Source organism: Lissotriton vulgaris, chromosome 5, assembly GCF_964263255.1.
Source record: "Lissotriton vulgaris chromosome 5, aLisVul1.2, whole genome shotgun sequence".
Classification (NCBI taxonomy): domain Eukaryota; kingdom Metazoa; phylum Chordata; class Amphibia; order Caudata; family Salamandridae; genus Lissotriton; species Lissotriton vulgaris.
The window spans coordinates 921,022,994-921,035,817 of NC_141693.1; the positions used below are offsets into that span (position 1 = coordinate 921,022,994).

At 43.1% G+C, this 12,824-nt stretch overlaps 1 protein-coding gene across 1 annotated transcript in view; it reads right to left on the minus strand.

Annotated features, from left to right (window-relative positions):
• Window positions 1-1,583: 1,583 nt before the first annotated feature.
• The window catches only part of LOC147711799 (gamma-aminobutyric acid receptor subunit pi-like), a 488,208-nt gene continuing 476,967 nt past the window's right edge, over window positions 1,584-12,824 (minus strand). The window contains exons 8-9 of the mRNA XM_086920240.1: window positions 7,475-7,668; window positions 1,584-2,680 (exon numbers count right to left, since the gene is read on the minus strand). Coding sequence (XP_086776366.1) covers window positions 2,369-2,680; window positions 7,475-7,668 — 506 coding nt within the window. The 3' untranslated portion in view covers window positions 1,584-2,368. The remainder of the gene's footprint in view (window positions 2,681-7,474; window positions 7,669-12,824) is intronic.

A 12,824-nucleotide genomic window follows, 5' to 3' on the forward strand; every position in this document is an offset into this window, starting at 1 on the left:
AATTTAGGGTCTAAGTGACAAAACTGTGGAAATCGAAGTCACGAATTAATCATCTCAAAATGTCCAGCTTTCTTTAGATGTACTCAAGAGTTCTGGAGGGAATTAAAGGCAGGTGTTGATATCATTGAGATCTCAAATGCATAAAAATAACATATGTGTAAAGTTCCAACTCATGGGAAAAACTATGCAAGCATAGGTTTGTTCCTCAATGTTTGTTCTGTTCCTTCATAGACAGAATATGTTTACCCACTGAGTACCCTCTTACACAATAGCCTCAATAAATATGGGCATAATCTCTTCCAACACTAATCTTGGAAATGCTCTTTTTATCTCTTCTTTTGACATAAGAAATTAGACATGATTTTAATGAGTGAACTATTGAGAAGAAGTACGTAAAGGCACACTTACAAGTTTATGGGTATACACATACTTTTACATGTATGCCCAATTTCCAAATTGGCACGTGTTTTTTGTGTTGTAAAATCCCCCGAATACTGATTTTCTGAGTCAGGGTGGGGAAGTAACTTGCACAAATTGATCATTGCTTACTACTATGTTCAATCTAGGTGTGCAAATGGCTCCGTAAAACTGGTCCTACATAGAACTTTATTTGTTGTTGACTACAGATTGTGATAGTTTTTAAACTGTAAGGAGAGTTTAATTCATTAAATAAATCTTGTTTTCAATTGTCAGTTCTATACATTGTTGGAATAATAGAAAAACTAGATTAGACCATTTTTCACAAAGCTAAATACAGTCATAAACATAAGTTTACGACTGAATCTGCCTTGTTGTGCCTGGCAAGGAGATACTTGTTTAATGTAACTGCATATATTAATGCAGATTTTTCTTTCAATAGTATAAAGACATCTGTGATAGTACATCCCACTCAAGTAGTGTGAAGTGGGTGTTCCAAGGCGTTGTTTGACTTGGCAGTTTCAGAACACCACCAAACATGTACATTTGAGGGCATTTCTAAACTGCTCTCAGACCCCTTTCCACCATGGAAATGGTCAGAAATATACTAACACCAATGGCTGGAGTCACTCATTCTAGGCTGGCCACCTTACTTCATGTCATCACGAACATTATTTCCAAAGCTGGGTTTTCATTGAGTGTTCAATAAAAATAAATAAAAGACTACAAAACCCAGAATTAATTAGGGTGTCAGGAAAAAGCTGAGTAATGGAAATAGTATCCTTTTTTGACATGGAGTGAGGTGGTAACCCTATCCTCTTACAGGATGGGAAGGGGCGTGGATCATCCCAAGACTTGCTTGTGGTGTAAGTAAAGGTCTTTCTCCATGAGGAGAAATGTATGTTCTACAGGGAAAACAATATGGATTTGCAGAGGCGGCCTCAATCCTCCTTTTTGGAGTTGCTAGCTTTGAAGAACCCCATACACGGGGGAACATAGGAGCATTTAGGAAAAGTCACATTACATTCCCGGAAGTAGACCAGCAGTACTGTGCCTTAGTTGGCTTTCCAGCTTGTGAACTGAACAAACTCCTAAAAGTATGCCCAGTTAAGGATGCAAATGTCAGTTCATCCTTTTATGAGATTATTCGTGAATAGGCCCATTATGTGTTAGGGGAGGACTCAAAGTATGCAGCTTTTCTTGAACTTGGCTGAAAAATCTTGATACATTTCCAGAACTAATCATGGCACTAGAGCAAAACAGACATTGATCAAGCATCGAGTTGCTAGGAGGATGAAGGACAAGCATTAGCCACAGCTGAATAAGATCAGACCGTTATTAGCATCTCATTTTTGCAATGAGACTTTGTTATTGTGTCCTAAATGTTTTAACCTGAAGGCGTAATTACACAAAGGTATATTTCGAGATTAATGCTCACATATTTTACAGCTATCTTCAACACCTTCGGTATAAATATTAGTAATATAACATCCTTGGCGGAATGCAAGCACAGTATCCTCTTTGAACATTCCATGTTCTGCCTAAAATGTACAAAAGTCAGGGCACAGAGGATTGCACAAAACAAATAAATACATTACTGTTTATTGAGCCCCCTTTCAAAAATATTTAGCACATGTATAGGTTAAACACACCTGTAAACTTAAGTCATATCTTATAGATATGTTTACCATTAATCTTTAAAAACATCCGCCTGCCCTGGCACATAAGAAATGGCACGGGAGGGCTTTGCATGCAAGAGTCATGACACAAGTATACTGATTAGATCCTTTCACAGAAGACTCAAGAAAAGTCCACTCGATGCAAGATGCAATCCTTTGCTACAGCCCCACAGTATTTGCAAAATGCGGAAAAACAATCTTCATTATCTGCCCAGGGCACTGTCCATTTGGTTGTTCATTTGGAAAGTAGAAAAGTTTGCAGTTTAAGGGGCTCAAAAGTACAAGTAATACACCCAGTAGATCAAATTTACGAACATAAATGATATTGGGAAGGAGAGCCGTGCATAGTTGTCGATGTGGTGTGGATTATTCACTTGAAAACAGTCGAAAATACAGAAAAGCCTCTTCATTACAGACATCGATGTGCTGTTGCAGCGACTGCTTTTGCCTTTCTCGTGTTTTCTGCTAGTTCTGTCTTCTGTGTGGTTGTTATTGCTAACTCTGCTCTTGGCATCTGCCTTGCTTTTGCAAATTGCAGAAATGATCCCATTGATCTCCCTCTCTTCTTCATCCTCTGCATCATCCTAAAAGAAAATGCAACATTTTCAGGTATTTGTAATTGATAATGAAATTGATTTTAGGGGATGGAAAATGATACTGGCAATAGAAGTATGCCAGGAAACTAAAACTGTAGGCTGCCAAAACCAATATTGTTGAATCAATAACCAACCAATTTGAATGACCAAGGTGATTCCACTAAACACAGCAGTTATGCAGCCATGATGATTGAACACATCTAATGTTCTAGATTCTATTTTTAAAATATTTGTCAGGATTCAAAAAGAAAGTTAGATATTTGTTCATAGGGGTTTATTCTTGCATATGGGTCACATTTCTCATTTTCTTGCAGGTCACAAAGATATACACTTGTACACACGGGAAGATGTGGCTGTCACAGTATTCAGGGAGTAAGCAAAGGCAAAACATTTACACATTTGGAACTGTAACTGGAATTGTTAATGGTGAATCTTTCTCCCTAGGAGAATTTTGAAAATGTATCCCTGCAATTCGCAAAATCACAGTGTTTGTGACTACAAAATGGATTTGGTGATCCAATATGCAATTAGCAAGGGGCTTAAAAGGTGTGTACAGTCCTAATTGTAAGTTGAAGTGGAATGCATCAATTGTTTGTAACCTTACCCATTGATTATTAGAGACACCTCAAGGGATGGGGTAATTCACATAGTTGATGGTGTTTCTTTTGGGAACCCCCCTTGAGAATGCTGTTGGCAGCCTCTGAGGGAAGCAGGCTGTGGTCCGGAGGGCCACAGTCTGCTCTCCCCAATGTTTTTCAAACGGAAATATTTGATTTTACAAGCAGCTCCAGTTCTTTTAAGGTATGTAACCTGCTTTTCCCTTTTGGAATACAACACAAGGATAGTGGTATACTATTCCTTGCAGGCCTCCATACCTGGCTTTGTGGTACGGGGCAGTGGCGGCTGCTAAGGAAAGGTGGTGGCGAGGCGATGGGGTGGGGTGGTTGAAAAAATAAATCAATTACCTGGTTACAGCTGCTTGTACATTCCTTTAGCATTTGCACCCAGGGAAATTCATCGACAGTCTTTCTAGGGTGTGGTGAGGTGTCAAGGACCTACACTTCCACACTTTATGTCATGACATTTAGGGGCCCATTAGGATGGCGGGTGGATTGCCCCCACCAAGCTGGCGGTAGCCACCACCAGCCTGGCGGGGGCAATCCGCCCGCATCCCGCACCAAAATTCCTCCCGTCATATTAGAATGGCGGGGGGGACCACGGCGGACAGAAAGACCGTCCGCCACTTTCCCGACCGGGGTGGAAAAGATTTACTATAGTGGCGGTGTCTAATAGACACCGCCAGCCATATTATGATGGGCTCACAGGGGGCCCCCAGAGTGAAGGAGACATGGGGGTTTACACGGGAGGTACCGGTGGTACCCCCCTTCATTTGCATAGACAAAGCAGTAGGCACGGCGTGGTGACTGACGCTTTGTATATGCAAATGCATGAATGCATTTTTAGCATTGTGGCGGGCGGTGCTCAGGGCACTGCCCGCCACAATGCTAAAAATGCAGGATGTGCCCGCCACTGTGGCTGGCACATCCTAATGCCCCCCACGGGACCCCCGCCCTTATGGCAGGCGGTCCCAATCCCCGCTAGGATTACTGGCGGACAAAGTCCACCCGTCATCCTAATAGGCCCCTATATTGGGAAATCAAAGGGGCATATTACCAACAAGTAGCGATATTTATTGCTAAGTAGGCTTAGCGACGTTTTTTTTATCGCCGCCTATCGCTGGATATGCATTGTTTTTCTCCATTGTGCTAAAATATCCAGCGATAGCGGCGAAATGCGTGAATATCGCTGAGAACACAGCAATATTCATGCATTAGCGATGAAATGCTCTAAGCCATGTTATCCACCTCCCATTGGATAACATAGCTAAGAACTGGTCTGGGCAGGTGTTCGTATTTGGAGATATTCGCGCTTAGCGCAAATATTTCCAACGCTAAGCCTGCCTTGCTAATAGGCGAAAGCAACGTCAGCGACTGCTTTCAGTCGCTAACTGGTTGGGTACGCCCACTTTGCATGTCATTCGCGATAAACATTGCTGATATGCAAAGCGGGCCCCAAACCATTCGCTATCGCCTAAAAGCTGTCGGTAACATCAGTTAGCGACAGCTTGGTAATAGGGCGATAGAATTATCGCCGCTTAGCGGCCGAAAACGGCCGCTAAATTGGCGATAATTGCCTAGCGCCCCCCTTGGTAATATGCCCCAGAGTCCTGAATTCCTCAGGTCAAAACCGACTTGCAACTATCCTAATGGCCCACAGCAACCAGGAGGCTACAATGTACTCAAAGTAACCGTGATCAACTGAGTAACCAAAGATGGAGTCTCTTTTATACGTCTAGTACTCGAAGCTTGTAAGCAGCTTCAGCTTTATTTATGTGCTATAAACAGTGCTTAATTTAAGCCGGTGGTTTCTGCTGTTCAGTTTCAGCACTTAATTTTCAACACTGGTATTATGACAGCCTGCCACAAGGGGGCACTGTTTGTCTAAATTAAAGATGAGCACAGTAGTTTATTAATTATATAAACATTTAACTTGATCAATACCTGTAGTCAAGCCATTATCAAATCTTTGGGGCTTGGAATAGTCTGAATGGCATTCTTATAGGATCGCCGGTCTCGAAGGGGAGCCGAGTAGGTTTACCGCTGAGATGACACCTTGTAACAAGTGATTACGGGGATATATGTCCTTCCCGCGATTGACCATGAGGTTCAGTGCAACCTTTTAAAAAATTTACCAAAGAATTGCAAAGATAAGAGTATGTATATTCTAATATTAATATAGGCATACCTTTCACTTTTTGTTTTTTGTTTTGGAGTGGCACTCACAGGGCTGGACCCTGCTGTAGTCCTGAAGAAGAGCTGTGGGGTACAGCTCGAAACTAGTTGACACGCTTACTAGACACTGTGTTCCATAATAGAGCCAGTTTCCCTAGTAAATCACCCCATTTTTAATATATCCACTAGGGGCCGGAATAAAGTTTGTTTAACCCACTAGTAGGATATTTTTAATTCCTTCACTCCACTTCATTTTCCCCTTTCTCTCACACTACACGACACATAGTCTTCAGATAAAAGTGCTCCTTCGCAATCGCGATTGTCGCAGCACGCCTCAACCCGCAGCTGGGTTGAGAAGCCCCAATGATGAAGCATGTCACCGTGAGGAAACTCCGGTGAGTGAGGGGACTATAAAGAAAAAGTTTTCTTTCCTTTCCTGTTTCTGAAACAGACCTTAAGGTGTCGTGTTCCAGAAGTTAGCCAAGTTCTTTGGATCTGAATTTTTCAGATCTTTTTTTGAATAAGTATTGCCGTGGAGGGCGAACCTGGTTGATCTTTCCCTCTACCTCCCCCTGTTTAGTATTTCATTCTTATAGGAGTGCAATGGTTAATGGTAGCATGGGTACTGTCACTGGCACTTCGTTTTTTAACAAATGTAGCACTGGCACAAGCATCACAAATTCAGGCAAGGGCTAAATTTCTAGCTGCTTCCTATGTCGCTGCCATGCACACACATTTTACTTGCAGTCACTTCGCCCATTATCCCTAACGGATGACCATACATTTCAAAACATATTTATCACATACCTAACATATTACCAAAAACTGCAATATAACATAGCATAACACAACACTACAGTTTATTGGCAGTCCTGTGCATTGAGGGACATAGTTACAACTCCCTATTGCCACCACAACATTACTTTTTTGGACGTTGTGGTGGCGATAGGGTCTTCGCCTTATTTACAAAGTAGTGTTCAGCGGCTTAACATGGCTTTAACGCTGCCTTGTAACTAAGGCGCAATTTCACGCTATACTTAGCATGAAAGGGAAGGGCAATGGGTGTTGTGGTGAGCGTTTCACCGCAACACTCATTGATTTTGACCCTGCCACATATTTTTGCGGTTTCCACATGGAAACAACAAAACGCCATTGATTGTTTATGTGTGGGAAGGTGTCCATTCCTGCACATAAACATTCATTACAAAAATTATGTTTTCCAACCTCTATGTGTGCTGCATTAGCACACATAGAAGATACAAAACGTCATTTAAAGATTGTTCCATCTAAAGTCTTTTAAAGGTGTCCTTTCCTACACATAAACAATCTTTGAAGGGACACCTTCCTGTACATAAATAATCCTACACTTCAACGCAGGCACCCTTGCACTATGGTGCAAGGGTGCCTGCGTTGGCACTAGGCAGCTAAATTTAGCGCCAGCACAGGGGGAAATGCAGGGCTGCAACATATTGTTGTAAATATGCTGCAGCCCTGCCTTACGGAAGTGTTGGAGCGCTGCGTTAAGCCAAGAAGGCTAACGCAGCATTCCGTCACTTCCATTGTGAATATGCCCCATAGAATTCAAGCAGAGGCCTTGCTGTGTCTTTTGACAACCATAGAGTGCAGCCTGCAATGGCAATATCAGAATTTGACTAAAATTACAAAAAAGCAGTTTACCAATTGCTTCCCTATTGAGCAATCTAGCTTGTGGTATTGAATAGAAATTAGTTGTCACCATTGAATTTACTGAGGTCCAATAACTGATTTATTGTAGCAGTAGGGTTATTCCTAATGTATTGAGCCACTTACATAAACAAATAATTTGACATTTTCCATTGCCTATGTTTCAATATTGTAAGCTTGGTATAGTGCATTCAAATGGTTTTGGAATAACAAGGCGCATTACTTTTTAAAGTAATGTTTATCATTCACAAGACATTGTTTACATGTAAATCTCTGTGTCAAAAATTGAAAGTACTGACAACCTTACCGTTTTTGATTCTTTCAAATCTGTTCGGTGGAGAGTGCAGAAATGAGCAACAGCATATTCCAGCAAGGCCCCAAAGATGAAACTGAAGCAGATGCCCAGGTAAACATCAATTGCCTTTATGAAGCAATTCGCGTTAGGAAGCGATGTTCTAGCTCCCATCATCAGCGTTGTCATGGTTAGAACTGTTGTGACACCTGCGTGACAATATAATTTACAATAACTGTGACAGGGTTTTCGCTACAAATTGTATCAGGGCATAATTTAGTAGGTAATTCTAACAATAAAGAGTTTTCTCACGCTCGTGCTGTCTTTGAGATATCCAAACAATAGCAAACTTGAATTTGTATTTTTTTACTACTAATTGGAACTAGAACGCATATTTAGGAGAGGTTTGCGTAATGCTTGCACCATGCAACGTGGAACGTGTTTGACGCAAACTTCTAAGTGAGTTTTTTTAAGTCAATCAAAGCCACTATGTGCAGCCTTGAATGGTTTAAAAAATCTGGAGTCATGCAAAGCAGTGTAAATCGATTCATTGCATTAATCTGCACAAGGGAGGAGTTCCATGGGCGTTGCATGGGTTTTCCAACGCAACTCCCATGGTTTTTGACGCATTTCCAGATTAACTAAACCTGGTAGACCTGGGTATGCGGCAAAAAGATACACCTCCCCAGGAGAGGCTTAACGAGGAGAAATATCTTTATTTCTCCTCTTTACTTCCTATTTCTATGTGTGCAGCAGCAGTAAACATAGAAAGAGGAATATGCCTCTAAAGATTGTTTTTGTGCAGAAAGGTGCCCCTTCCTGCATAAAAACAATCCTGCATGCAATGCTGTCACTCTTTCACCATGGTGCAAGGGTGCCTGCATTAGTGCTAGTCAGACCACTGTGTGCCGGCCACGTTGGAAAGGACAGGAATGCGCCGTATGCCTTAAATACAGTGCATTTCTGCCCTTTCCCAGTGCCAAGGTGCAGCACAGCAAGGTCACTTGCTGCACTGCACTGTGCCACTTATAAACATGAATTTTGGTCTACAGTGTAAAGTTGGCTTTCCAAGACTCCTTGACTCTTGAGGTAGCCCTGGATAAATAGTCAATGCTTATCACATGTAAGGTAGTGTAGGGAAAGATTAGGTACAGGACAACATAATTATTACATTTGCAATAAATATATGAATAAAATGCAACAAAAAGTAGCATAAAACCATGGCATGCAGCAATTAACATTATATAATGGTTGCAAATACAAAACAAATGTGAATATCAGCACAATACTGAGAGCAAGAGCATGATACCAAACAACGCAGTTACCAAAACATTCCATAGGTTAGAAAATGCTCACAAACGTAATGACTGTCACAATCAACACAATGAAAACTGGAGGATTGCAACCTTCATACCAAACTACCAAAATGGAAACTATGACTATCACTCCTCTCCCTCGCCCTAAAAGGAATACCTGGCATCTTGCAATTTTTTTGAATTTTTTTTTTGAAAATCTTTTTATTGTTATAAAAAACGAAAAACAGTTAGAGCGTATCAAGTGCAATGCAGTCCAACACATACAAGGAATCCAACAATTGAAAGGTCGCAATATCGGCAGCCGTTGAAGCAGGACACTGAGATTCTAACACACATTTGACGAATCAGGATTATAAAACTAGCTGAGTTAGCCTATATCAATGCGTGCAGCCCACAGGCCCCTCTACCCACAAAATCAGGATATCAAAGATCATTGCGCCCCTCGATACTAAAATCGTAAACAGGATAAAGTACGGACACTTGTATGCAAAAAAGAACAAATTAAAATAATAGAGCTCTCATTGGCACCTTAATACTGAAAACAGAGTCAGGACATCCAGTAAATAAAGAAAGAAAATAAAATTAAAAAACGCAATGCGCACTACACCCCACCCCCCACCCTGCACCCCTGCATGTAGCTTACGCCAGACCCCAACTAGCAGTGTGCCTGTTGCCCCATCTAATCTACAAATACTAAAAGAGGTAAGTGGAGGAGGGCCTTCGTACAGGCTCCCGGCCTCTCCCCCCGCTAGTTCAAAGTCTCCCCCTATTACGGATATATTATCATTTCACTATCAAGTGAAAATCAGGGGGATACATTACTCGCCTACACTGCCCCCGGTACCAACATCATAGAGTGAATCCCACACTGCCACCATTAAAATAAAAGTCTTGAAATGATAGGCCGTTCTCAGCCTTGACCCGCTCGATCAGGTACACAAATGTTCTTCAAATGAACAGCCGCCATCTTGAAAAATTCGATAGAACAGTAGCAAGCCGGAAATAGCTGGGCTTTCTCAGTCTCATTGTCACTGGGTCCCATCTGTGTCGATAAGAACCACGGATGTTGTGTAAAGTCCAAGTGCACTGAGTTCGAAAAGGGAGAAAGGGCCACCCTGTCGAGCCACTTCTGAGTCATCACATGAGTCATCAGATACATTGCTTGGTGCGATATACCCTCAGTCGATAACAATATTGTGAGCACTGACATGACCGGGACCTCCAATATATGGGCATTAGCTAATTTGCAATCCAGGGTCTCTTGCATTACTCGTTTTATGGGGTTGCTGGCCGCCATCAGTCGGGTGGTGTGGATGTCATTACTTCCACAGTGTCATTGAATTGAACAAAAGCTATGTCACTATTTCCCAGTCCAAAAGCCACGGCGTCCGATTTGTGCTCCAAGGCTTGGGCTTTCCAATTCAGGGAGAGATGAAGACCCTCAATCGCCGCCATTATAGCCCCAAGCGTAGGTTCAACCCTGGTCAGCACTAGTTGGTCCCCCTTGATAGGGAAATTCTGGTCCGGTCTCGGAGATCCCTTAGATAGGATATGCCGTCCCAGGTCATCCGTTCGAATTTTCCCAGACCTCTCGGAGGATCGGGTCTGATTCACACAAAAGCCGATATTAAGCGCCATTTCGCGTGTTTCGTTCACTGTCTATCCTTGGGCCTTTCGGGATAGACCCCGTAGAATCAGAAGCGAAGACACACGTTCCAACCCCTCTGCATGCAAGGATATTGCAGAGCTGTCTTCAGGATATGCCCGAAACCATTGGGTCGCAGTTTAGACGGTACCAAGCCGTTTATATTCTTGGCTCCCACAACCAATTATTCAGCTCGCATCCGCAGTGTCATTGAGGTGTTCCACTTCGGCGCTAATCCATACGGATATTTGATGCTGAAATCAGACAAAATGTACTTCCATTCCGGTGGACCAGCTCCTCCCGAACTCTTATGGCCGATGTTGTTCAACTAGAAGCCGGCTGCACTCTTACTCGAGGCCCCGGCTTCAATGCTGATGTAGGCCTCAAACTTCAAGGCGATGTTTCTCCGTTCTCGAAGCAGGTGGAACTTTCGGGGTCACTCGGTGTAGCGTTATTTCGTTTCATCTGCCCGGGAGAGTTGCATAGGCACAGGATAACTGGCAGGATCTTGTAGCAGGATGAGAAGGTCTGCGGAGCCGGGAGCCTAAGCGGCCATCTTGGTCGCCAGATCGGCTCCTCCCTTGCAATTTTTTTAATGCAGATTTATATAGCGCAAACTCCAGAATCACAGATTTGGATGCGACCCCAAGGCTCGAACCCTAGTTTCCAGCATTAAAGTCGGCAAACTTGCTGTCAGACTACATACTCTCCCCTGGTATCTCATATTACCTGTTAGGCCATTCAGTCTTAGGGTGATCATCCCCCAAACTTTTGGCCTTTACCCTCCACTTTTTGCTGACATTCAGTTTTTTTTTTGCTCTAGGACTCTGTGCACTTTACCACTGCTAACCAGTGCTAAAGTGCCTATGCTCTCGCTCATACATATGGTACAATTGGTTTAAAACTAATTTAATTTACTTATAAGTCCTTTGTTGAGTTGTATATAAATAGATATTACTAGTGGGCCTGCAGCACTCATTGTGTCACCCAATTAAGTAGTTCCTTAACTATGTTCCAGGCCTGCTATTGGAGCCTGAACTCAGTTTTAAACTGCCATTTTGAGCTGCACTATAACTCCCTTGCCAAGCATTAAACTCAGCTGTTATTGCTTATCTCACCCTATTGCAGGCCATTGGTAGTAGGTAGCTCATAGGGCAGGGTGCAGTGTAATTAAAAGGATGGGCTTGTACTTTTAAGGTTTACATGTCCTGGTAGTGAAACATCCTAAATTCGTTTTCACTACTGTTAGGCCTACCTCTCCCATAGGCCGCCATAAGAGTGGCAGGGTATGCTCAGACGTGAGTCCCTTGCTCACTTTGCCGCTGGATTCAAGCAAGCCGGGCTGAAGAAGGCTGGAATGCCAGAAACCGGTCCTCGGAAGCTTGTTTCCGGTCCAGGGAAGACATGGCTTGGCAGTTCGGGCTGGACTGTTCCCATGAGGCACAGGGTCAGACTGATTTGCATATAGCCATGTCTGAACTGGGGTGGCAGAGTGGGCTAAAGAACGGTGATGGAGTAAACCCAGATCTTTTGACTGGGTGTGAGTGTTTGATTGATTCAGATGCTCCGTCCATCACCACCCCCTTTTGTACCAAATGATATTTACAAGCACACATAAAGCCACCATAGGTGGCTGTACTTGTGCTTGTAAATATCACCCCTTTTCACACAACGCTTTGCGTGTTAGGGGCGTGACATGGGTATTGCTGTGGGTGTTCCCACGCAACACACATGACCACTGATGCATTTCCAGATTTACGAGCAATCGTAAGACTGGAAGTATATCAGAATGCCACGCCACCCCAAGGGTGGCGTAGCGAGGCACAATAAGGAGAAATGTTTTAATTTCTCCTAGTTTTTTTCCTCTTTCGAATCGTGCTGCATTCTACAGCACATATAGGTAGAGCAAATCACCTCAATTGATTGTTTTTGTGCTGAGGGGTGCCCATTCCTGCACAAAAAAATCTCAACGCAATACAGGAATCCTCGCACCATGTTACAAGGGTGCGTGCACCAGCGCTTGGCAGCAGTTTGTGTACCAGTGCAGGGAAAAGCACAGCGATGCAACATATGGTTGAACAATGACTTGCGCCACTGAGTTAGTTTCTCGTAAATAGGGCACTAGGTGCCTTCAGCCTGTTACTGGGTCACATGACTGGGTGCATTTGGACTTTGTTTATTCTCCCAGACAGTCACACAATAGAGGGATTACATGTGCCTGTATCGGCCATCAACTGGCAGGACAGGGGGAAAGAGATGGGCACAGCCCCACTTGCCACTGAATAGCTTGTGGTGCTCTGGCTTCAAACAAACGACTTGCAACCCTTGCATTGTTCATGCAGACAATAAGGAGAGGGAAAGCAGCAAACTTCAAGCACTTTCATAGGAAATTCTCTAGAAACTT